The sequence below is a fragment of the Taurulus bubalis genome (genome assembly GCF_910589615.1).
Source record: "Taurulus bubalis genome assembly, chromosome: 11".
Taxonomy (NCBI): domain Eukaryota; kingdom Metazoa; phylum Chordata; class Actinopteri; order Perciformes; family Cottidae; genus Taurulus; species Taurulus bubalis.
The window spans coordinates 18,928,415-18,952,583 of record NC_136599.1 but is presented as its reverse complement, the minus strand read 5'-3'; the positions used below and the strand labels follow the sequence as shown (position 1 = coordinate 18,952,583).

The window sequence follows — 24,169 nt, the reverse complement described above, 5'->3', positions numbered from 1 at the left end:
GGCGAAGTCTAGCTGTTATGAATGCGTCACAGTTTCTACCTGGTGGTGGTTTTCCTCTGGACAGCAGGTCCGGCACAGCCCTCGTCCCGGTGGGGCTTCCTCTCTTTTTTTTGTTTCCTCTGAGCGGCAACACGCGGCGTTGTTTTTCTCTTCAACGTGTTAGAAACAGCAGCTTCGTGACTCCGGTGCCACGGTGCACATGGCAAGAGGAAGAAGCGTGACCCGGAAGTACTCGTGAGTCACGCACTGTTTTGGTCTGACGTAGGATGTCTGTCCGGCCAATCACGGAGCAGCTGAGATATCAGCTGAACAGGTCAATTTGCTGTCTTTTAACTATAATTACCCACAAAACACATCTTATTTTTTTTTTATATAAACGTTTAAATTAAATTACAAACTTTGGCTACATGTTAATGGCTTAATAAAATAAGAATCAATCTGATCTATTTGGATTTCCCAGCCTTCTTGTTATTCAAATAGCTTTCTTTGACTTTTTTTGATTGGTAGATTATATTCTTAATCCTTTCTCAGGCTAAATGACTCTGCATACTTCAGACTAAGTAGCAGACTAACAGCTCCCAGCTGATTACAGTGTTAGTTATATTGTAACCCAGATAATGCTCTTAGAAAACACAGAAATGGACATGGACATCATGGGGTCGAGGAAACCGTAGAGAAAATAGCTTTATTCTTTAATACAAGTTCATTACCTGGATATTTCCATGTGGAGAGGTCAAAGGAATCAAATTCACATTACAGTTTTCCACAACAATGAACCCTCATCACTGCATTACAATCAGTAAACATGTCTACATGTCAACATAAGAAACCGACTGACCTTTCCCATCGACCCCGAACAGACACTACAAGTCGGTTAGGAGCAAAAACAGTTGATCAAGACTCGAGAAAAAATCTTATTGCAGCACCTTAAAAGTATCGCTTACCAGAACAAAAAAAAACGACAAAGATAATGAACATGGATATTAAAGTGGAAAGGGAATCATTCAATGTACTACCAAGTGACCCAATACACAGTCTCTCCTGTACACCATACAAACAAATAAATTAAAAAGAAAGACATAGAAAACATTAGTCACTTAAACCTTTACATTTTGATAGTGAACAGCATTGTCATGTACTCACACTGCGATTTAACATCCAAAGACTACAGCAACAAATACTACATTTCTGCACAAACACATGCTGATATTAAAGCTGTGCTGTGTAGCACTTTTATTGCAGATTTAAGCATCTTTCAAATTATTTCATTGGCATAAGGAGCATTGCCGTCTGCCAGTGTACTTTTTTATTTTTATAATACTACTACCACCAATTGGAGTCACAAAGTCAGATCATTTGAGGACTTTGATCAGATTCTTCATTTTCTCTTTTGTTTCTAAGAAGTAAGCAGCACAAGGCCTTCAGATAATACATGCTCTAAAGGGTTCACACTGGATTACATTTTATAGTGTTGAATTATACTTAAATATAACAAATGTTTCGTGAACATTGTTTTTGGAATGCAGTTGAGCTACCTTGTGTGAAGGACAAAGAGAAGCTGCCTTTCACTCTCAATCCACCATCCTCAGAGAAATGACAACAGTTTGTGCTACATCTTGTTATTTCAACTAAAGAGACATTTGAGTAAATTGCCCTTATTTTCAATATACTTTAAATATATTTTGCTGCTATTCATACTACTGAAAGGTTGAAATTAGGGTTATTCTAATTCAACGTTCAAAGAAATGTAATTGAGAGGGATGGTGACAATTGTGTGTGGTAGCATAAGATGGTGTATGAAAAAGCAAATGTGTAGATTCGTTGGATGTGGGACAAGAACCACAGCCAATTGTCACTTAACCAATCAGTGTTTAGCGACCCCACTGGACCTTTTAACATTCTTTGTCTTTAAAGAGTTTTTGTATAGAAGCAGTCTCTCTGTGGTGTGAGGAGGCAGGCGGTTCCTCTTGGCTTTCACAATACACACTGCCATCGGACAGAGTCGGTCGAAGCCCCCCGAGGTGGCCGGTACTGCCAGCAGCTTCTTGGCAATGCCCTGGAGCAGGGGGAACCGAGTCGCAGATTTCCAGTACAACACACTGGTGTTGCTTTCCCACAGTGGTTCGGATAGGTACATATTAAGCTCTGCTGTCTTCATGGTCTTTGCAGGTGGCTGTAGGAAGTTAAAGATGGACTTGCGCTTGAGAGCATTCTCACCAACTCTGTCGCAGTTGTCTTCATCTGAGCTGCCATCAGATGCTTCCAACTGTGTGTTGTCTTGACTGGCCTCTTTGACATCTTGCTCCTTTTTCAACTCCTTGCTTGTCCTGTCTTTATCTGCCTCTACAGAGGGAGCTGCCGAGGGCTCCATGCTTTCTAGTGTGGCTTCCACGATGGTGCGAGCCTGATACTTTGACGGGGGTGTGAGGAAACCAGACTGGTCCTCCAGTTTAGCATCAGGAAACGGCTGGAAAAAAACATTTGAGCAAGGATGAGAGTTCTGATTCTGACCGATTCTGATTCCGCTCTGTGGGTGCAAAATGGCAAAGCTTGACAGAAGGGCAATGTTTAAATTCAATACCTGCAGTTTGATCCTGGGGTCAAGCACAGCAGCTAATATCATGTCCTTCTGGTGAATGAGGGACTGGAAATGTGTGTGGATGCCTGTGCGCAGAGCCTTGTTGAAGTGGGTGTAGTTGGTGACAATGCTCTCCAATGTCTTATCAAGGCCAATAAGGGATGGTGTGATGAAAGAGATGGTCACTCCATTTCCTTGCAGGACCTGGGTGAGAAAAAGCATAGGGAAAATATCTCATATAATCTTCTATTAACAATACCGCAAAACTGTATTTCCATACACGTATATAATATTTCTGGAGAGGTTACCAGAGAAAAAAAGTCTGATCCTTGAAGCAAGGCTCAATGTACAATTGACACATATAGGCATTAGTGCTGCAACGTTAATGATCGTAATGTTTTTGTTTGCTTTGTTAGTAATTCAAACTGCCGAACTCAGAACAAACATCAACAACAGCCTTCGTTGTATTTAACACCAAATAATACGTTTAGTTTAAGAACATGCAACACAATGTGGAACACAAACATTACACTACATCCATGAAATTAACTTTCTCTTTTACCTGCAAGGCCTCTTCAAAGGGCTCCAGAAGACCCAGGATGTCAATCACTTGCTCCCTCTTGGCCATGACCAGAGGCGGGGCACTGGCTGTGTCGTTAGCCTCGATGCGGGCCTGGGCCAGGAGAGTCATGATGGCGCTCCAGGTGGACTCCTGCACCATACGGCGTAAAGATAGCATCATGGAGTTCCAGCGACAGTTACTGGAGGAAGGGTACAGGGAAACGTTGCACTCCTTCAGCAAGACCTAGACAATGAAATGACACAAAACGGTCAACAATTCAGGAAAGAAAATCTGATCTCTTTAAAATCTCTGTCCATAACCCAAAATGATATCAGACCTCAATTAAAAAATGTATAAATTTTTTTAATGTAATGTTAATTAGCTGTCCCACCTCAAATAGCACAGTTTAACTTAACTCTACAGCTCACAAACACACCTTTAAATAATCAATAGCTGATGTCACTGAACTAAAAGAAGGTTGGGGATGATAGGGAAAGGTTTAATAATCAGGGCAAATGAACACATGATTAAAACAAGATGCACACGCACACGCACACGCACTGGTGCTGTCGTTTCATCTATACAAATCTGAAAAACAGACTTGCTGACCTGGTTCATGTACCTTTGCAAAACAAATATAATACAGTGTAAAATACAATTGTAACATCAGTTTTAGTTTCTCTTACCTCACTCCAGTAGGCACTGCTCCTAAAAAAAGCCACAACGTTGTGGACCTGCGAGAGCAGGTTTTCCACGACCCTGGAGTTCTTCAGTGCCTCCTTAATCACAAGCTGCAGTGTGTGAGCCACACAGATGGTTCTAGTCCCAATCTGTAGCTCTGAAAAGGGGGACTCTGTTTCAGACATCTGGTCGGACAGAAATGCCACCATCTCTTCTCTATCTGGTTCTCCCCTGTTGGATGAGCACATAATCTTGTAGTCGCAGAACAAGTTGTTCCCAGCCAGGGCTTCTTTGGCTTGGTTGACGAGCACATAGCCGATGCTGGGCGGAAAGATGCCGTAGCTTAGCAGCACACCTTCAAGCTCCCTGGCCACAGTTGTTCTGAGGTTTTTGTGGCTGAGGTGGCGGAAGGCTACAATAGGACGGCGTATCTGCCAGGAATCACTGACAAAGTGGAGTTGAACAACGACAATGGGCTCCTCCGCTGGATGGGATTGATTCCCTGCCCAGAGGTCAAACGTGACATGAATAGCACTCTCACCATCTTTTGTTTTAGCAAGGCAAGCTTTAAGGTCACGGATGAGCTGAGGCTTGATAGTTCTCTCTACTTCATCATAGAGCTGTAGGCCCATGACACGCTGGGATAGCTTGTTGCATTCAGGACTGATGGTACTCATGAATGACCTGAAGCCTGCACCTTCAACAAAACTAAAGGGAACACACAAAAAAACCTACATTAGCATTGTGCATTTTCAAATGATGCTTAAATTATGTGTATTTGCTATGCATACAGAATTTACAACAAGCCCTCTGCAGCACTTAAGTCTACTGACACATATGACACCATCCAGGGTAGATGGACCCATGAGAGTATTCATTTAATTTGGGGATTAACAAAACTTTGGTATTTTGTCAACTTTGGACAACAACCCAACAAGGTCACCTGAGCGGCAGCATGTCTTCAGCCATCATCCTCAGTGCTGCGTTGGTAAACTTTTTCTGGTCCATCGGCGCAGCTGCTGGTGCAGCACTGGAGCAAGAGCTGGGGCTGGAACTCGAACTGCGGTGCAAGGAAGGACTCATGTACGCTAAAGTCTGAGGAAGCAGAGCGCCAGTCTTCCGCTTGACTTTCTGAGATATCGGCTTCTTTTCTTTCACTTGCCTGACCTGCAGCAAAGCAAAGAGTATGTGAGCAAAACCAAGCTCACCAACTGAGACAATCACAGCATAATATGGTGATTATTACGTTAAGTTTGTTCTGGAGGTACTTAATAGCAACTTAACTGATGTAGATCTGTGAAATTTGAGAGTCATAAAAGAAAATCCTCATAGCAAGCTTACCACTTTAGGAGTTACTGGTTCAGTGTCTAATACAACGTCACACTTGAAGTCCACCTGTAAAACAACATATAATATGAATGCACAATACTGTCTTTGCTGCAAAGCATAATGAATGACACCAAAACTTTTTCTTCTGTCATAGTCTGACCAGTAGCCCATACAATTATTAGATTATATATATTGGAAAGGAAACATATTATGAAATCAATAATATACTAAACTGTAACCAACCAACATTTGACCTGCTACATCACTATGATGATTAGTTTATATCTATTAAACATTTTCATTAATTAACATTCTATTCATATTTGCTCACTAAGAAATCATTGAGGAAAAAACATCTGTGAATCTGTGAAAGCGGTAAGCTGTATACACAGAATGTGCTCAACAAAAAAAAAGTACTGTACCTCTCCTTCAACAAACTGTTGAATATCAAGGGAAATGCTGTCAGCGTCATCTTTGTACAAGCCCAACTCGGCTTTACGCTTGATGGTACAGTTCCAGTGATTTTTCACATTATTGTCAGTCCTGCGAGAGGAATCAAAAATATATATTCATGTCTCATTTTTGGTCAAAACAGGCTGATACGTTGTTACATTCACCCTCTTATTTTAACAGTAATTACCAAATATTGCATTTGATTGCCCGTCATCTATATTGTTAAACTTGAGCAAATCAATCACAGCTAACCAACCCACCTTCCAGGGAGCAGCTTGGCAATTTCAGCCCACCGGTTTCCCAGAATGGAGTGGGCTTTGTAGATGATGATGTCTTCTTCATTGGTCCAGGAACTCTTTTTGATGAGTGGGTCGAGGTGGTTGTGCCAGCGCTCACGACACTGTTTCCCCAGCCGTCCTTTCAGTTGCCCGGCAATCAACGACCAGCGTTTGGTGCCGTACCTGCCCACCAGCTCTGTTATCTGTCCAGACCAAATGCATATGTTAACACAGGAGTAGACAGTGAGATGGGACAAAAATAACTACAAACTGGGTTTAAGCAAAGTCTGAATCAGATGTTTCTGTGTAATTTTTTCCGACCTTTTCATCTTCCTCTCTGGTCCAGAAGCCCTTGACTAAATCAGGATCCAGGTGCTTTCTCCAGCGGTGCGTACACTGGAAATCTGTTCGCCCCTGCCAAAACGAAAGACAGTTTTTTTTAAGAAGAAGAATTTAATTATCCAAGAGGAAAGAAAATCAACATGGAGAGCTTGGTAAGCATTCAGAGATCTATTCAACAATGTGACATGTGAAATGTTGCAAGCCCCTTGGCCTTCCTCAGTTTTACTTAACATTAAAAGTTTACATTGCTGTGTCATTCATTCTCTCTCAAGTAACTTTGCTTCTGCTGAATACGTACCGGTAAAAAACTGGCTATGTTTTTCCAATCTTTCTTCCCAAAGTTGCTGATTAGGATTTTGAGATTTTCATCCTGTACACAAAAAAAAAAATCAGTTCATCTTCAGTATAGTTTAGTGTAAGCTTCCAGATCAAATTGCAGAGACAAGTTATCTTGAACCCATTTTTTTTTTTTTTTTTTTTTAAAGCTAAAGAACCAAATCAACAAACAAACAAACAAACTGAAGGCTGCTACAACATTTTTTAAACATGCGTTTGCACCTCCGTCTCAGTTGGCACTAATTATAGTGTGTAAGTGATAGTAATAGTGTAAGATAATAAAATCAGATGAATATCTTAAAAATACATACAAAAAGTAAAATTATTGTTTTCACTTACCTCCTCCTGAGTCCATTTGACTTTACAAGTGGTACCATCCTTCTTATCGTCTGAGTCAGTGTCAATGCACATATTACTATCCCCTTCTTCTTCCATGCTGCAACCAGACAGATGACCAATCATTCAAACATTTATTACTGGATTGTGTCATGGTAAAAAACCTTCAGCTAGGCCAATCAATTTATAGAGATTATTAAGAGTGAAAAGACACACTGGATAATAATTAGACACCTCTGCTTTCAACGGGTAAATTGATATGAACATATGACATGTTTGATATGGACTCTATAATTGATGCTGTTCCGTTTGAATTTCATTTTTTATCATTTGAAACAAACTAAATTCCATTTATTGCATTGGTGACGTGCCAGAACGTTCTGCTGCAGAAACAACACGTCTGAATCCAATGTTTAGCTATCCTGTTTAAAGCAAAAGAAAACATTTCACTAGTGACAGCTTGAAACACAAGTTGCATGCCACTCATGGCTAATTCTGCTCGATATAAGTTGCTCTCCAAAGTGCACTCCGGTCAACTAAGCAACATTTTATATAAAACCAGCCAGATAGTGTCCATGTATATGGCAAAGACAATGCTGATACTAGACAGGAGGTAATCAGGAGTAAGTAGTACAAACGTAGTAAAGGATCAATTAAGTAACCACTTAATTAGGTACACCTGTAATATCAGATACAACCGCTACGCCATAAATGATACATTTACTATTCATGTAAAGGTGTACCGATTGGGCTGCATCATCCTGAGAGGCGTTTCTAATGTTTTGCCTAACCTCCTATTCGTCACCAGTGGCAACACATATTTGACATTTGCGTCGCAATGTATCATAGAGATTAGCTGAAGCTAAGAGAAACAGAGTTGCCACAGACATGCAACCTTGCATGTTTAACAAAAAAAGAGATACAAATGGTTAATTAACCCTCCACTGACATTTAGCCAACTTGTAATGGTGTCCTTGAGTACAACGCCTGTGTATTTCACTTCCCCTTTCCTAACCCCAGACAAGCATGCGTGTTGTGCTCCAGAGCAGCGAGCTTTCTTCACTTACCACAGAAAGTTTACCCAAGTTAGCCTAGTAGCTAACATTAGTTAGCCGGCGCAGCCAAACAGTGCCCTCGACATAAATATGACTCTTCCCGCACACGTATGTATCTAAACATCACAATGGGCAACTCTCAAAACACAATTATTGCGATTGGTGAGTCAACAATGATTGTCAAACAATAAAACTTACATTGCAACTTGGCTCCAACTTCAAGCTAACCCTCGCACCGTGTGTACACCGTGAGCACGCTGGAGGAAGCGTTGGCTGTAAATTCAGACGGTAGAGCGCCCCTATCGGCGCGCGGCACAAAGCGCAACTGCAATATCTTGTATCGGCAAATATGAGACATTTGTGATCGTTTCGATGCGACTGTGATGGAGGAAGTCAGCTGACGTGACAGGAGGGACAACACAGAAATGCCTACCTAAATTTCAGATTGTGCAACTGCATCTGGAATACAGCCGGGTCCAGCTTGTCCAGCTCACTACCGTGACACAACAGAACAACGGCTTTAAAACGACATGAGGGAGAGGGGAAAAGTCGTCTAACGCGCCCACACAAACGCTCACAACATCGCAATGCAACCATTAAAATAACATAAATCCCTACAGATGAGACGCATTTATAACTTGCGCATAGCAAGAACACATTTCGCAACGTTAATGTCTCCCACACTTACCCGCGCGACATCCCTCCTGTCTTCACTCTGCTCGGGAGCTCCCAACTGCTGCTGGAGCTGCTGTGAGTTTAACAGCAGCTAAAACACTCAATCTTTTTAGGAAAAAAACAAAAACTACAAACTACACGTGCGTAATGAAATACGTCTTAATTATTTTTTAAAAATACATCCACAGTTAAAGAACTCGTGGCGTTGTATCGCTATAAATTTACCCGGGACTGAGAACACCGGAGGATGTGTTCAAGAACACAACTACTCTCCGGAAACGATCCATGTGACAAACGGTTTCAACGGTTTCAACCGACGCTAACGGCTAACGCGACTGCTGTTGCACATATGTGTACGGGTTACTCTATAGTTGCCTCTTCAACGTTAACGTTAGCAAATCAATGTTTTTATTAAACTGTCGATTAAACATTCCTGAACGGTATATGTGTATATTATTTATTGAGAGGATAGTTGAGAACATTTCACCAAGTAATAGCCTTGCAGTTATAGCTAGCACTAGTCTGCAACAAATCAACAGCATGTCTTGAAACCATTCCCATCATTTTTTTTAAACAATATGCATCCTAAAAAACATCTATTGATATGCATATAAAAAAAAACATCTATAAATATATATGCACCCCAATAGCACATTATACATATATATGCATCCCAAAAACATCTCTAAAACATATATATATATATATATATATATATATATATATATATATATATATATATATATATATATATATATATATATATATATATATGCATCCGCAAAAGAAACATGTATAGCCTAGTAACAGACGCAAAGTCACATGTTGGGAAACAAGCCAACAAAGAAGCTATAGATTACTTTAATCTTGCAAGGGGAATTTATTTCGCTACAGCAGCATTTATTCATACCGGTAAGCGATAAAATATAAAAATGAAAAATCCACAATATATACAAGAAGATAATAATATTACATTTAATTAACTAACAAAACAAAAACAGTAGTGCAAAGATGTAGCTAAACAAACAACAGTGTAACGGTGTTATATTTGAGTGATTGATTTGGCCAGAGGTGATTTATGATCAAGTGTTATTGCAGTGGGCAGGAATAAGTATCTGTCCTTGTGACAACGAAGCAGGATGAGCCTGTTGGAGAAAGTGCTCCGCTGTCCCTGCAGTAGGTGGAGAGGGTAGTCCGGGGTCTCCAATATGGATAATCATTTATTTAGTGTCCTCCTCTCCACAAACTTCTCCAGACTAGTAGTTAAACTACCGCACATTTATACACGTGTTTATTTCAAAGCCTTCTGACTTTAATCGTATGTATATGTATTAAAATCCATTGCAATCAATCGTTCTGATCATATGTTGTGCTTCTCGTTGTGACCACTGGGTGGAGCAGTTGTACAGTAATGTAGATGGTATTCTAATAAAGTCACACAACTACACCTGTTTGTTTCGTCCCACAGGTGAACAGATCTGTCTGCGGAATTAATAATTGACACTCTGGAAAATGTATATTAATGAGTCTCTGCTGGTTAGTGTGAGCATTGCTAGTCAAGTGCGTTTGTGTTCAAATAAAACATAAAAGAGAAGTTATAAAAATGGATCAGATACAGCAACAAAACAGAAGTATACAGACAACATAACAATAACATATTTGACAGACTCCTTGAAATACTGTTTTGTATTAAAATATGCAACCAGAATGATTCATTTTGCTTCATAATTTTCACTGTTATCTTTTTTTTGTTTTTTGTTTCACCACTTTTTTTATGTTGCTATTTACAAAGGGACCATTGATATCTGGATTTTATAGCACAAACTTAAACACTTCCTTACTTACTATAATATAAATATACAACATAGTGGATAATAACTACAGGAAACAATAACAATAGCCCTCTAGAACCTGAGGTCAGCGCATAGACCACTGAGATCAGATAACCCTGAGGTCAGAGCATAGAACCATGAGATCAGATAACCCTGAGGTCAGAGCATAGTACCATGAGATCAGATAACCCTGAGGTCAGAGCATAGTACCATGAGATCAGATAACCCTGAGGTCAGAGCATAGGACCCTGAGGTCAGAGAATATAACCCTGAGGTCAGAGCATAGTACCATGAGATCAGATAACCCTGAGGTCAGAGCATAGGACCCTGAGGTCAGAGAATATAACCCTGAGGTCAGAGCATAGTACCATGAGATCAGATAACCCTGAGGTCAGAGCATAGGACCCTGAGGTTAGAGAATATAACCCTGAGGTCAGAGCATAGTACCATGAGATCAGATAACCCTGAGGTCAGAGCATAGGACCCTGAGGTTAGAGAATATAACCCTGAGGTCAGAGCATAGTACCATGAGATCAGATAACCCTGAGGTCAGAGCATAATACCATGAGATCAGATAACCCTGAGGTCAGAGCATAAGACCCTGAGGTTAGAGAATATAACCCTGAGGTCAGAGCATAGGACCCTGAGGTTAGAGAATATAACCTTGAGGTCAGAGCATAGAACCCAGAAAATTAATAAGCACTTTAAGAGTCACATTTTCTCTGTTTTAAATCCAGCCGAGAGATAATGTATTCATTATTAGAGTAATATGTATAATTAATCCAGTTCAATTGGAAATCTGTAGTAATAAATATTGTTTAGATGTTATTGAATTTAACTTTCTTTCTTTAATTTGACAGTCAGTTGTTGATTACATACAGACGTTGGCTATTTCAATACATATGGCACAAAATCATATCGCGCAGATTTTGACATTATTGTGATGTTGCGGACCTTTGCATGAGGAAATTCTTTTTAACTGGAACTCGCTAAATTTTTGTTGAATATCTCTGCTCTAAGCTGACAGAATATCACAATTTGTCATCATTTCTTTCGTACATTTATATATTATATTGTAAACTTTTGTTCACCTTTATATTCAGAAACATTCTGTTACTCTTTCACAATGGTATGCCATACAATAGATGTGTGATAGTACTTTGACATGTTTGCAGTGTCATACATGTGTACCATGCTGATTAATCAGAGTGGGTGAACATTAATCAGATGAGGGCATGAATAGCATGCTACATTGCAGAACTGAAGTGTTAAAAGTTTTGATAATGAAACAAGTTAGGCGCTAAAAGGACGTTAATAAAGTGCTCAGCTTCTAGTCTACATGTTGCCTCCTCAGGTCGCACAATATCACAATATTCTCTGTCAAATCCCACCTGAGTGCCACTGTTTTGTCTGTTCGTAATTTCCCTGAAGTGAGAGGTGTGTGCTTTTAAATTAAGGCACAATGAAATATACCTGGAATGATGCAGGATTAAGTCCAAATGGAGCTTAAACACATGACAAATTATGACAATAACACTTAAAAAAAACATATTCACACAGAATAAGACTACATTATCGCTCGTGCAAAATGTCCACCCCTCCATTAGCTGTCACTGCTTTATCTTTTCAGGGTCTCAGGAGCTGGAGCTGATCCCATCTGATATTCACACCTAAGCGTAGTTTAGAGTTAACCTACGCCTATGCCTTTGTGCTGTGGGAGGAAGCCGGGGGAACCCACGCTGACACAGGGAGAACAAGCCCCACAGAAGGGCCGTGCAGCCCGGTAATCAAACCCGGATCTCTTTTTTGTCGTAGTGCACTAACGACAGCGATAGATACATCTACATCTACAGCACCGTGCGGCCCTCTCGCATTTCATGTCACAATAAGAATATTCAAACTTTTTTTTCATATATAAAAATGCTCTAAATCAGTGTCTGTATCTTGAAAGAATGAGAAAGGTCATAGCACCAGAACAAAATAAGATGATTTCTCGAAAATTCTTCAAAATTGTCAGTTTCAAATATTCATTCTCCTACATTGGTAGGGTTTTATTTGTATTTATTTGTTTTATTTGCATATCAATACAACACTTCCAGACTCAAACAAATTGTTTTAGAAGCTGATTATGTGGCACGTAAGAGAAATTTAAAGCAGAATTTTAAAAGAAAAATACAAATTCAAAGTCTCCCTCTAAAGATTACTTAAGTACCTCAGTAAATGTACTTGACTACTTTCCAATACTTGCAATAACTGTTGTCTTAATGCTTCATGTACTTTTTCTCAGAAATTGTGTGAAGCAATAATGGTTAAATACACACAATCTAAATTGACTACGTAGATTCATAGTCTCCCTGTAACTCAGCAAAGTTCACTCATATCATCACTAAGGTGAGAGGATTTATGCCACTGATTTTCATGCCACTGAACAGTGTTTCTGTTATGCACACAAGTTTAATGGTTTGTACAAAAGAACACATCAATGTTTTGACAGCTAATTGATTTATTAACATGTTTTCTATGTACACAATGCACACACACACATACACGCATGACCCAACACCTTTAATGTCAGTCTCTCCGTTTACAGGTTCAGCCAGGGATCAACAGCTTGGTCTGCAGAGTTACAGTTTTATAAAGCAAATGGTGACCAAGGAGGGTCACAGCAGTGTCTGTCTGCATAACTTTAGACCTCTTGGAACAAATAAAAGCTCTATTTCCCTGTTAGCGTATATGGTTCGATAGAAAAGCCTCCGATACAGTATTCTGTGAATTAAAAACCAACAGAATTTTTTAAGAAGGTAAATGGGAACATGTTATGTTCGGGAATCAGAAGAACTTTAATATTGGCTGTACAAACAAGGCTTGAAATATACATATAAATTACATAATAAAAACAAACATCCGATGCAAACATGTTACTGCCAACGTCAAGCACCATCAATCATCAACTTCATATTCAAGGCAGAGAGGCACTTCATGGTGTACAGTAATCACATTACTATGGTACATAATCCTACTGCAAAGCTGTGACTGTCTATTTACAGATGTGACATACAGTGTTTTCTATATAACAATAACTGTTTTAGCATGTATCATGAAACAAAACTAATAGATTTCACCCTCTGCAATCAAACAACCGATTCCCAGTTTCCCAGTTACAATATATAAAACCACAGTCCACAGAATAAACAAGTGCTACAAGGAGCGTTTTCTAACATCAGTTCATCATCTACAAATTAACTTTGACTCTTTTGCCACGAAACAAACGAAACCACTGTGGCGAGGATTTTCTTTTGGTCATTGATGAAGAAAAAAACTTATTGGACGTGATTTTATCATCAGTCTGTCATGGCTTCAGCTCTCTTTGCACAAGAAGATAACAACCATTTTGTAAATGTAGAAAGAAAAGTGAATGTTATGTACTTTATACCGAGGATTACAAAGTGCAGTTTGTGCCGGAAATGCAGCAGTTTGCCTGTGAAATCTGACGCAGTGTAAAAGTCAGAAGAGGCCGCCAGTGCCATCGATGTGGCAAGTGTGTGATGGTAATTGTTTGTTGATAGCTGATGTTAAAATGAAAAACACTGCATTGTTAAAATGTAAAAAAAAAAAAAAAAAGAAGGCGGCTTTTTTCGTTCTGTATGCCATCCCTTGTTTCAAACTCAGAGACTATTAAGTTCCTGTTCACATAAGAAATATGTTCATTCAGATATGCTTTCCATAAAGTGGGATCAGTGAGACAGACAACAATAACGTCAACTTTTCTCAGGCGCAGGTCTATTTTCAGGGCAATTTTTGTGGCTTCAGTTGGCAGAGACACACAGGAACAGACCCCGCCAAAATTGTAAAGCACCTTTCATGTTTGTAGGTTTTTCCATAGGCATAGGTTTGATACACTTTTTTTCATGACGATCCTCGCAATCTCTCTAAGAACAGACCTGGGGCTTCCAGGCAAAAAAACAGTTTTACATATTTTAACCTTAAATGTCTCCATTGCAGGCGTCGTTCCTCGGGAGGAACCGGTTGGAAATTCCTGCAGTAGTCAAACATAATAGATGCCACGTGGGATTTCGGCAAAAGTACATGAGGAACTCTTATTTTCACGAGACTCAAAAGAGTTGTGCTCACTCCACTGAATCATTTACAATGTTCAAACACTTGAACAGTTAACTCTTGCCTCACAGAAAGCTGTCCTCAGTGCCAACGAAGGAGAACCCATTGAATGCGTTGTTGGCGCTGCTGCTGCTGGCGTTGAGCTCCGGGCTCCGACTCACCGAGTTAGGAACCATTTCTCTGGTGAACTCTGGATCAATATGTTGAGTGTCAGCTGGGCCTCTCTGAAAGATGAAACAATCTATGGAACTGAGAGAGCAATGACTAGGTGTCCTCATATATGCAAGTAATGGATGACACTCACCACATTGGGGTTGTAAGGAGGAGTGATTCTCTTGTTGTAAAGGTCGTCCCAGTTGATTGCAGAGAAAAAGCTGTGGTTCTTTATTTCTAACTGTAAATAAAACAGAGAAAAGTTATACACGTGCATTTTGATATACTTTATTATTATTATTATGTGCAGAAAAGGTCCAAACCCCTTTAAAGATATCTCATACTGTAAGAGGCTAATTTCCCAAAATGAGAATAAGCCTAGTCCTTGACTAAAGCAACATTTAATGGCACTGTCCTTTGATCCTCCCTTGTCGAAGACTAGCCTTATTTCTTGTCTGGGAAACCACCTGTTTTTATGTTTAGCAATGGTTGAAAAATAGACTCACAAAGTCGGCGATGGCCCCGAGGCGTCTGTGCTGGTCTTTCTGCAGAAGACCCACCAGCAGAGAGCAGACGGCGTCAGACTTCCCCGGAGGAAGTGGCAGCGGCTTGTGAAGGATCCCGTCATACATTTCACCGACGTCACGGCTGTAGAAAGGAGGCTGAAGTGGAGGGATGGGTACAAACATCTTTAGTAGAAACAATAGATTATATATTATAAGGAGAATGAGTTGTAAAAATTCCTATACAAGTACATAAATGCAAAATAGACATATTCTTTATGTGTAAACAAGAGTCCACTAATTTCATGGCAATCCATCCAATAGTTGTTGAGACATTTCAGTCTCGACCAAGGTGGTGGCCTAACCGACTAGCAGGCCTTACAAATCAGCCACACACAAACTCCCATACCAGACTGTAGATCATCTCATAGGTCACTGCTCCAAGACACCACCAGTCCACTGTCCTGTCATACGCTTCCTTACGAAGGATCTCTGGTGCCAAATACTGTAGAGAACCAGATAGAAAGAGAGTGCATGGACAAATCATCTTTCTACAACGTTTTGTAGAGGCTGAAAGGCAACAATTGTTAGTCAGTAAAAAAAAAAAAAGAACGTAATATTGATGTCAATGTTGAGTTTTCAGTTGGAATAAAAAACCTAATCATGTATGATATGCAGTTGTATAACAGATAAGACATTGCATGTCCTTTTCCTGTTTATATTCTATACTCACTTCTGGAGTCCCACAGAAAGTTGAGGTGGTGCCTTCAGGCTCTACACCTTCTTTGCACAGCCCAAAATCTGTCAGCACCACGTGACCCTGAACACAACAATAAATAATGTAACGCAATAAAGACATATAGTTGGAGTTTTAAAAAAACAAACAAATGGACTCACCTGAGAGTCTAAGAGAATATTTTCTGGCTTCAGATCTCTGCAACAGATGAGAATAAAAGGATTATTACGATTGATCATTTGTGAATTGACCGTTTTGTGTTTGGGCGTAATAGATCATGATTCGGGCCAACTCTTATACGGGTATTGTAATAAATGTTCTGACCTGTAAACAATGTTGAGAGAGTGAAGATAGCCGATGGCGCTGGCTACCTCGGCTGCGTAGAACCTTGCTCTGGGCTCGGAGAAACACCTCTCTCTTTGCAGGTGGAAGAACAGCTACAGAAGAAGAGAGAAAGGTGAGCATGGAGAGGTCAAAATGACAATAAGTTGTTTCAGGAGGACATAGAATTGAGGGATGAAGAGTCGGGCAAAGTGGCAGAATGAAACATGAGAAATCCAGGTCAGTATGGGGAGATATTATTTTACAAAACATTAGAATCTGGTGTGACACGCTCGATCATCCGCACAAAAGCACAGCAAAGTTTCTTGTTGGAAAACATTTCTGCTGGCTGCACACCAACGAGCTGCGTCTGATCGTATTTGATGTGTGCAAATAAAGGATTACTTATTTGGACATTGTTATAGTGCAGCCTGCTGGGGCCAGCTGAACAACAAGGAAAGAAAATGTACAGGAATAAGATGACATGATGCTAAACCAGGTCTCACAATGTGGACTTTTTGACACTAATTCCCATAAAAACAACCGTTGCAAGTTAAATAAACAAAATACGAGTCATAGTTGGCTCAGGAATTCATTTTAGAAGACATAAGATGTTATGTGTAGTATTTTTACATATTAAAGCAATAGTTCAATATTTTCGGAAATATTGAAATTGATACCACTCTCATGTCTGTAGATTGAATATGAAGCTACAGCTAGCGGCTTGTTAGCCTATCTTAGCATAAAGACTGGAAGCAGGGGGTAACAGCTAGCCTGGCTCTGTCCCACAGACTGTATACAGCTCTGTCCGTAAATCAGTGATACAGTCAGTGGTACAATTATACAAATTAGTCCGTAAGTGAGAATATGAGGAGCATCTTTCTGATGACAATAGTACTGCCATAATAATAATGCCTCTTAAAATAAATATCCTGTTGCCTCCTTTCTGTCAAGATGTTGATCTATGTGCAGCCAAAGCCCTTTCTGTCACAAACCATGAAATCTGACTATACGCAACACAAACACACATGCACACACAAACAAATGATAAAGTCTACAAGGTGTTGACAATGGCCTTTCTGATAGTTTTCTACCGTTTGAAAAATGAATATGGTGACTGACTGGTACTAACATTCAGCTCAGTTCAGCACACCATTTGTAACTGTATGTCATAAAATAGTCATTTAAACGCCAGGCTTCAGATAACGGCAGGGGGCATGATCGACACGGAAATATAAAGGCCTGCCATAAAACTATGGCCAGGGGAAAAATAAGTGTGGATAAACTCCTGGTGCCTGTTTACATTTCTACCGCTTTAATCCAATAAATTAAACAATATACTGGTAATCATGTTATTTTTATTCCACTTTGATGTTCTGGGTTCAGCTTCTCATCTAAAGTATTATTGCCTCCTGGCATTTCAGTCCCTGTGGGTGTGTCTGTGTGTCAGCCAACAGGAACATACGTAAGTTTTGATGAGAACCGTTACAAGAAGTGTTGAGCTTGCACTAACAGTGTAATCTTTCAAGCGGGAACAAGGTTTTGTACTAAAATAAGACCTATTATACTAAACAAAGGGACATATTCTCTGCTGTTGAGGTAAATAAAGGCCCCGATTCTTATTTGAGGAAATATGGGTATCACGTTTTTTTCACTATTTATTAAAGACACATACCTCTCCCCCATTCACATAGTCGAGGACAAAGTAGAGCTTCTCCGGAGTCTGGAAAGAGTAGTGGAGCCGAACCAGAAAGGGATGTTTCAGACTCTTCAGCAGCACATTTCTCTCTGCCATAATGTTCTTTTGCTAAAGATAGAAGACATCACAGTGAGACAGTGATGACTACATGAAATTAAAATGCCAAACAAACACCAATCATACAGAAAACACATTTTCCTAAATATTACCAGTGTACTCAAGTGTATTTGTTGTGGGGTACAGTTCAATAGGCCTTATTCACAGAAGGAAACGCACAGGTGTAAATAATGAATCTAATGATTGAGCTAATCCTGAGCTAATCCTTTATTAGTCCCTCAGTGGGGAAATTACAGGATTACAGCAGCACTGCTCACAAGTGAATAAAGAATAATAAAAATGTTATCAGTAACACCTGGACTTTTTTAACCACGACAAAGCAACATGTCTGCTGTGTAGTATTTTAGCTGTTCATTAGAATGATGCAGTAGATATAGTCAGTTGTTTGATCATCTGAAGTTGAGATATTGTATTTCTTGCTTTATTCCTTGCTTCTTCAAAGTACATTTTTCCATATCCCTTTCAGTGTAAATTAACACATTAAAATGTTCTACAGAAAATGTTTCATATAATAATTTGATCACATTTGGCAAGTCGTGTTGTTCACACAACAATGTGGAGTTTCCACACTACATGAAAGTGTTTTGCACAATTTATGTCCAATAATGTTTTTGTTTTTTATTTTTTTTAATTCAGAGTTTGGATGTGTAATAATTGTCTCGATGCTGTTTCAGATTCTCTTCCCGTCTGATGAAAACACTGAATCTTTGTTATTGACGGAAAGGTCACCATATTCATCAGCTTTCCAGGACTTGGACGGCAGATGATTCAATTTGAATTCCAGAAAGTTTACAGAGAGACGAAGGGAGAAGAAAAAAACAGACCAATCACTTCCACTTCAGCAGAAGCAAACAAATGTTTGATCAGACATCGGCGTCGTGTTGTCAGACCAGAACAAAGATGTGGCTCACTTTATTTTCTGGGAGTTGTAAAGTCTGCTCTTTGTACAGAACAAGCTGTAGATTAGATAAGATCGAGATCATGTTGCTGGGTACTGTTTACTAATGACTCTCACACTCACTCACTCACTCTCACTCACACACTCACTCACTCTCACTCTCACACACACACACACACACACACACACACACACACACACACACACACACACACACACACACACACACACTTTCCTCTTGGCTCATGGAGCTATTTTCCATCTTTATCTACTTTAGCCTGGCACATTGGAGTACTGTGTAATTCAAAATACATTTATATATTTTGACTTCCTGGTCGTAATCTCTAAAACTCATGTCTGCTTCATCACTTCAGACATAATATATGTATTTCATAGTTGGTACATTTGTATCTGTTCATATGCTTCAAGGCAACTTTGCATTATTGATTTGAATTAAAAAACGAAGTGCCTCTGAAAACATAAAACTCTCCTTTATCAGTTTTAAGTGAGGTTTGGTTCGTGTTTGTGTAGAGGCTGGGTTCATGAAGGAAAGGAAATTATAAAGCCAGCAAGGGTCAGCTGGAGCAGAGCCCACCTCTTTTTTCTTGAGGATGACTTTCTTCTGCAGAACTTTGACGGCGTAGAATTTGTTGTCGGCTTTGAGCTTGGCGAGCAGGACCTGCATGAAGGTTTGTTTGTCAGTGGTTTGTTTCGTAAACAGGGCCGCGCCATCATCTCGACGCGCCGCTGTCACCACATCACATCAAGTCCCTCTGAGAACTCAACACAGATATGTGATCTGTGGAAACAGATGATACTGAGAAATCTGAGAAGTGTGTCGATACAAGGTCTGACATTGACCCGCGGCCAACCAAAGCATTATTAACAGTACTTTTTATGTAGAAATGCAATCCTGCCGACAAAGGAGAGCGATCACAGAGTTTAGGACATAAGGAATATACCTTTTATGAAACACGTCTGACTGGATGATGTCCAGGTTAACCTTAAGAGGCCTCAGTGGACTCGGAAGTAAATGATTCATGAAGCAGGCAGTACATTTTGATCAGACAGCAGTCAGCAGGTAGACTGCAAAGCCCGCCACAGCTCACTACTTCTCTCTGTCCTCTGTCTAAAAGGGTCAGCTGCTGCTAATTGAGAGAACCACTGAGGGTGACTTTTAATCTATATGCCCATCAATTCATTCCTGCAATAGAGTCTATCATTGTTAACGTCAGCTGGTGTCACAGAGACCTAGTCTAGTTCAAACCACTTTCCCTGCTGGTGAATATGTGACCTGAATGAGTTGCAGGAAACTGCTGAAAGAAAAACACAAGATATTTATTAAATAATAAAGAGATAGATAGATAAGTAATTGTTCCAGTGTTACCTTTCCAAAGGTCCCTTTGCCAATGACGGCCAAGAAGTCAAAGTCAGTGGGCTTGGCACTGAAACAAGGCCGAGAGTAGTCTATTAAATGGTGGACAGAATTACATAATACCCTCTGAGATACTGTCTTTGTAATAGTTTACAAATGGTAGAAAAGCAACCAGCAACAAAAAGTACTTAGTTCAAATTGACTATTCTCTTAACAGTGTCCTCTCATTATATTCTGAAAATCTCTGGTTTCCTAGACCATGGAAAATACACTTTTAGCAAAGACAATGCAAGTTTATTTGCACTGGGTTAGTGGCTGTATATCTTGTGTGTGAATATAAAGACATGTTGGTTAGTGAGAGTAGAGCTACTGACTGAGGGTTTGCTGAAGGTCCCAGGTTGACATCATCATGAGGAGAGGAGGATGGGGACCGCGACTGGAGGACAAAAATCCCCCACAAAAAAGTCAACAACAATTAAACTGCATTAATTTAAAAACAGTTGCTTTCAATCACTCGCATCGTTCACCATCAGCATCCCTTAAACTATCTTCTCCTGTCCCTTGAGCATTCAGCCTTTAAATAGAAACACGAGGATCTGAGTCACATTTCTGCTTATTGAATGACCGCTGTGTAATTACAGAACATCTGATGAAAAGGTCCCACTGTTAGAAATCTTCCGTTTGATATATCTAATGCATTGAGGCATTTGTGTTGGGCGTTGGAGATTTTCTTGACATGACAAGAAATCGTGTTGTGTACACTGAAACACAAAGAACCACATTCAGCCCTAAATCTCCTGAATCTATCGCTAATACAAATTAGCATTTACTAAATTAAATGTTTACTAAAGATCCATTTCTTGAAAATAGAGTTAAAACTGCATTGACTGCAGGCAGAACCCCTGTCACACAAAATAAGGCAAAAAAGCATCATGCAAACATAATTACACTCACGTTACAGTGTGCCATGGCAATTATCTATTCCACTCCCACTGGTCCAGCATCGGTGTCTGACAGACCTGTGAGAGGAGATGTTGAGGGTCCTGAGGTCAGCAACTGTGCAGGATGCAACTGATGTGGTGGCTTTATGTCTACAGCCTTTTGTCATTTCACAGATAAGATTTGTTCTCACAAGCCTGGGCTCAGTGTGTGTGTGTGTGTGTGTGTGTGTGTGTGTGTGTGTGTGTGTGTGTGTGTGTGTGTGTGTGTGTGTGTGTGTGTGTGTGTGTGTGTGTGTGTGTGTGTGTGTGTGTGCTAATAGAACTGCTGACCTCAGTGTGACAACCTAAGGATCCAGATGAGCTGGTAGTTCTGGTTTGTAGGAACAAGATGCTAGAACAACGGAAACACAATGAAGGACATTGAGTATATATTCTCAATGTGTGTGTGTGTGTGTGTGTGTGTGTGTGTGTGTGTTTAGGTACTGTATCAGGTGACATGTTTACATGGAAAACATTGTTGTGTCATTCTCATATCTGACAAAGGTCACACACACACAAATGAAACAAATGTCCCCATCATTTCAGTTTTTTTCTCCTTCAGGAGCTTCCGGACAGTTTATCTATTTATAGCCGTTATCTATTTCAAGACGAGAGGAGCCAACATTTGACATTTAAGCTTTTCCAAAAAAAAAAGAAATAAGTTTAGATTTTATTTTCTGGCGTTATATATAAACTTGTGACGTTCAAACCTTTTGAGGCGAAACACTACTACATTAAATCTACAGTAACTCATAATTCTAATAATTCTATCACCAAATTAGCTGTCTATTTGACTGCTTGAAGCAACTACCTGGAGAACTTCATTTCAAAATAGCAGATTAAAAAACAAGCATCTTTAGTTTTAAAGAGTCCCATTTTGGACCGAACCCTTCATTGCTCAAGTCGAAAGCTGTGCTTTGACAATTTATTTCCCACATTGTAAATTCATTATTGCTAACTTCTTTCTGTTCCCTAAGAAAAGACTCCGTTACTGAAGGCATCTCAGTCTGCAGGTGCAGTTATATTATTTGACATTGGCCCTGATACCAAGCTGTACCCACGTTTATGTTAATTTAGATGAAGTAACACGTGATTGAAATACTGAATAGGAAACAGGGCAAAGCTGGACTTGATTTACGTGTAATTCAGTTAAAAGCGTGAATACAATATGCAATAAAGACATAGGCAAAGCCTGCTCAGCTTTTCTTTTGCAGTTTGAATAAGTGGCTTTTTAAAAATAATTAAAATCCACCTCTTGAATTGACTTGATTCGTCATTAATAAATACAGCACAGAGGGAAATATATCTGCAGGTTAAGATGATCATGCAAGTAAGGCGACCTGAATAACAACAGTCAAGGATTTGTTTGATTGTATTATGTGTTCATTCCTCAGCAGGTAGGAGACTTTGAACCACCAAATCAACTCCGATAACCTGCCACAGTGCATCAGATAAACCCCCACACACTCTCCCTTTGACTTTTTCAGGTATATTAAATATATATATATATATATATATATATATATATATATATATATATATTATAATAATATTAAATATAAATTCACCATTTAGTTAGCTATAGAGCCAATATTATTCATTTTCATTTAAGAAGACATAAGTAACTTATAAAAGTTGGTGATCTGAATATGCTCAGCTTCAAAGAGCAATGAAATGAAGTTGACAGCCTAAACTAGTGCTCATAAACCACCGGAGATCAATATCTTGAGGTCCTTATAAACTAAAGTATTTCAGATATCATGCATGTTATATGATTATATTAGCAGCAGTCTACTACTATTAGCAGCTCTATAAGTGTACTAGCTAGTTGATTGTCTTAACGAAAACAATACAATGCGGATTAGGAGAAAAGTAAGAAACGACACATATCCTGTCATATGTTTTATGCCCCAAAAATAGAAAATAATCGATGTACTTTACGAACAAACAGGCACTCTACCGATAATCTGGGTGATCAGCGTGGAATCTGTAACGTAACAGCTTGCTCACCTGTATGCAGAGGATGAGAAGGTCAGTGCTCTGCTCGGGAGTCTCAAAAGCTGACAGAGCTGCAGGAGGCTCGACACGGCGGAAGCTGATCTGAGGTCAGTTGTTTTTATTGTTTACGCTCATGAAGGAAAGTCGTGATTCAAGAGAGTGAATCATTGACGAAAAGTTTCAGTTTTAAAATAATGCGGGGCAAGGCTTCAAAACGTGTGTACGTGCGCGTGCGCGTGCGGGCGTGTCATAAAAAGGAGAGGGTTGTCTGTCCAGACTTCATTAAGAATTGTAGTTCCGGACTCTGATCTTCATTTTCAAAATAAGACAAGAAGAATACTTCAGCCTTTTTTTCTTCTTTTTTTTTTGCCGTTTATCTATAATTTAGTAATACAGTTTGCAGAAAGCTATTTTTGGATGAATTGCATATCTTTCGTCCACTAGGATGATTCCGAAATATGCATGCTACTGTATTATTACTGCTAATATCTATCGGACTTTACGATAGCATTAATTTGCTCAGCACTATATTACAGACATTGTCCAATATTTTGTGCAACATGACTACTATGTATGTAAGATTTAGATGAGACACATTTCTCATGAATCTTACATTTGTGCATTTAGTACGAAGTTGGAGACAGGTGACGATTAGCCTAGCTTAGGATAAAGGACTGTCAACCCGGGCGTTAACAGCTAGAAGCTAGTCTACCTCTCAAAAATAACCACTTATAAACTTTTGCACAAACTTCCAATGAAGAAACAATAAGCAAGTCCCATTTTGGAATGAAGGGAGACCTTTAAAACATTTAATCA

The 24,169-nt window shown here is 39.5% G+C and overlaps 1 protein-coding gene across 1 annotated transcript; it reads right to left on the bottom strand.

Annotated features, from left to right (window-relative positions):
- Nucleotides 1-14,638: 14,638 nt before the first annotated feature.
- On the bottom strand, nucleotides 14,639-21,344 carry sgk2a (serum/glucocorticoid regulated kinase 2a; the record flags this gene model as incomplete). The annotated part of the gene is made up of 12 exons (XM_079226875.1): nucleotides 14,639-14,797; nucleotides 14,878-14,967; nucleotides 15,233-15,388; nucleotides 15,639-15,734; nucleotides 15,963-16,049; nucleotides 16,127-16,163; nucleotides 16,290-16,402; nucleotides 17,962-18,093; nucleotides 19,596-19,679; nucleotides 20,388-20,445; nucleotides 20,750-20,811; nucleotides 21,330-21,344. 12 exons carry the CDS (start codon nucleotides 21,342-21,344, stop codon nucleotides 14,639-14,641), a joined length of 1,089 nt encoding a protein of 362 aa, XP_079083001.1.
- Nucleotides 21,345-24,169: the final 2,825 nt, after the last annotated feature.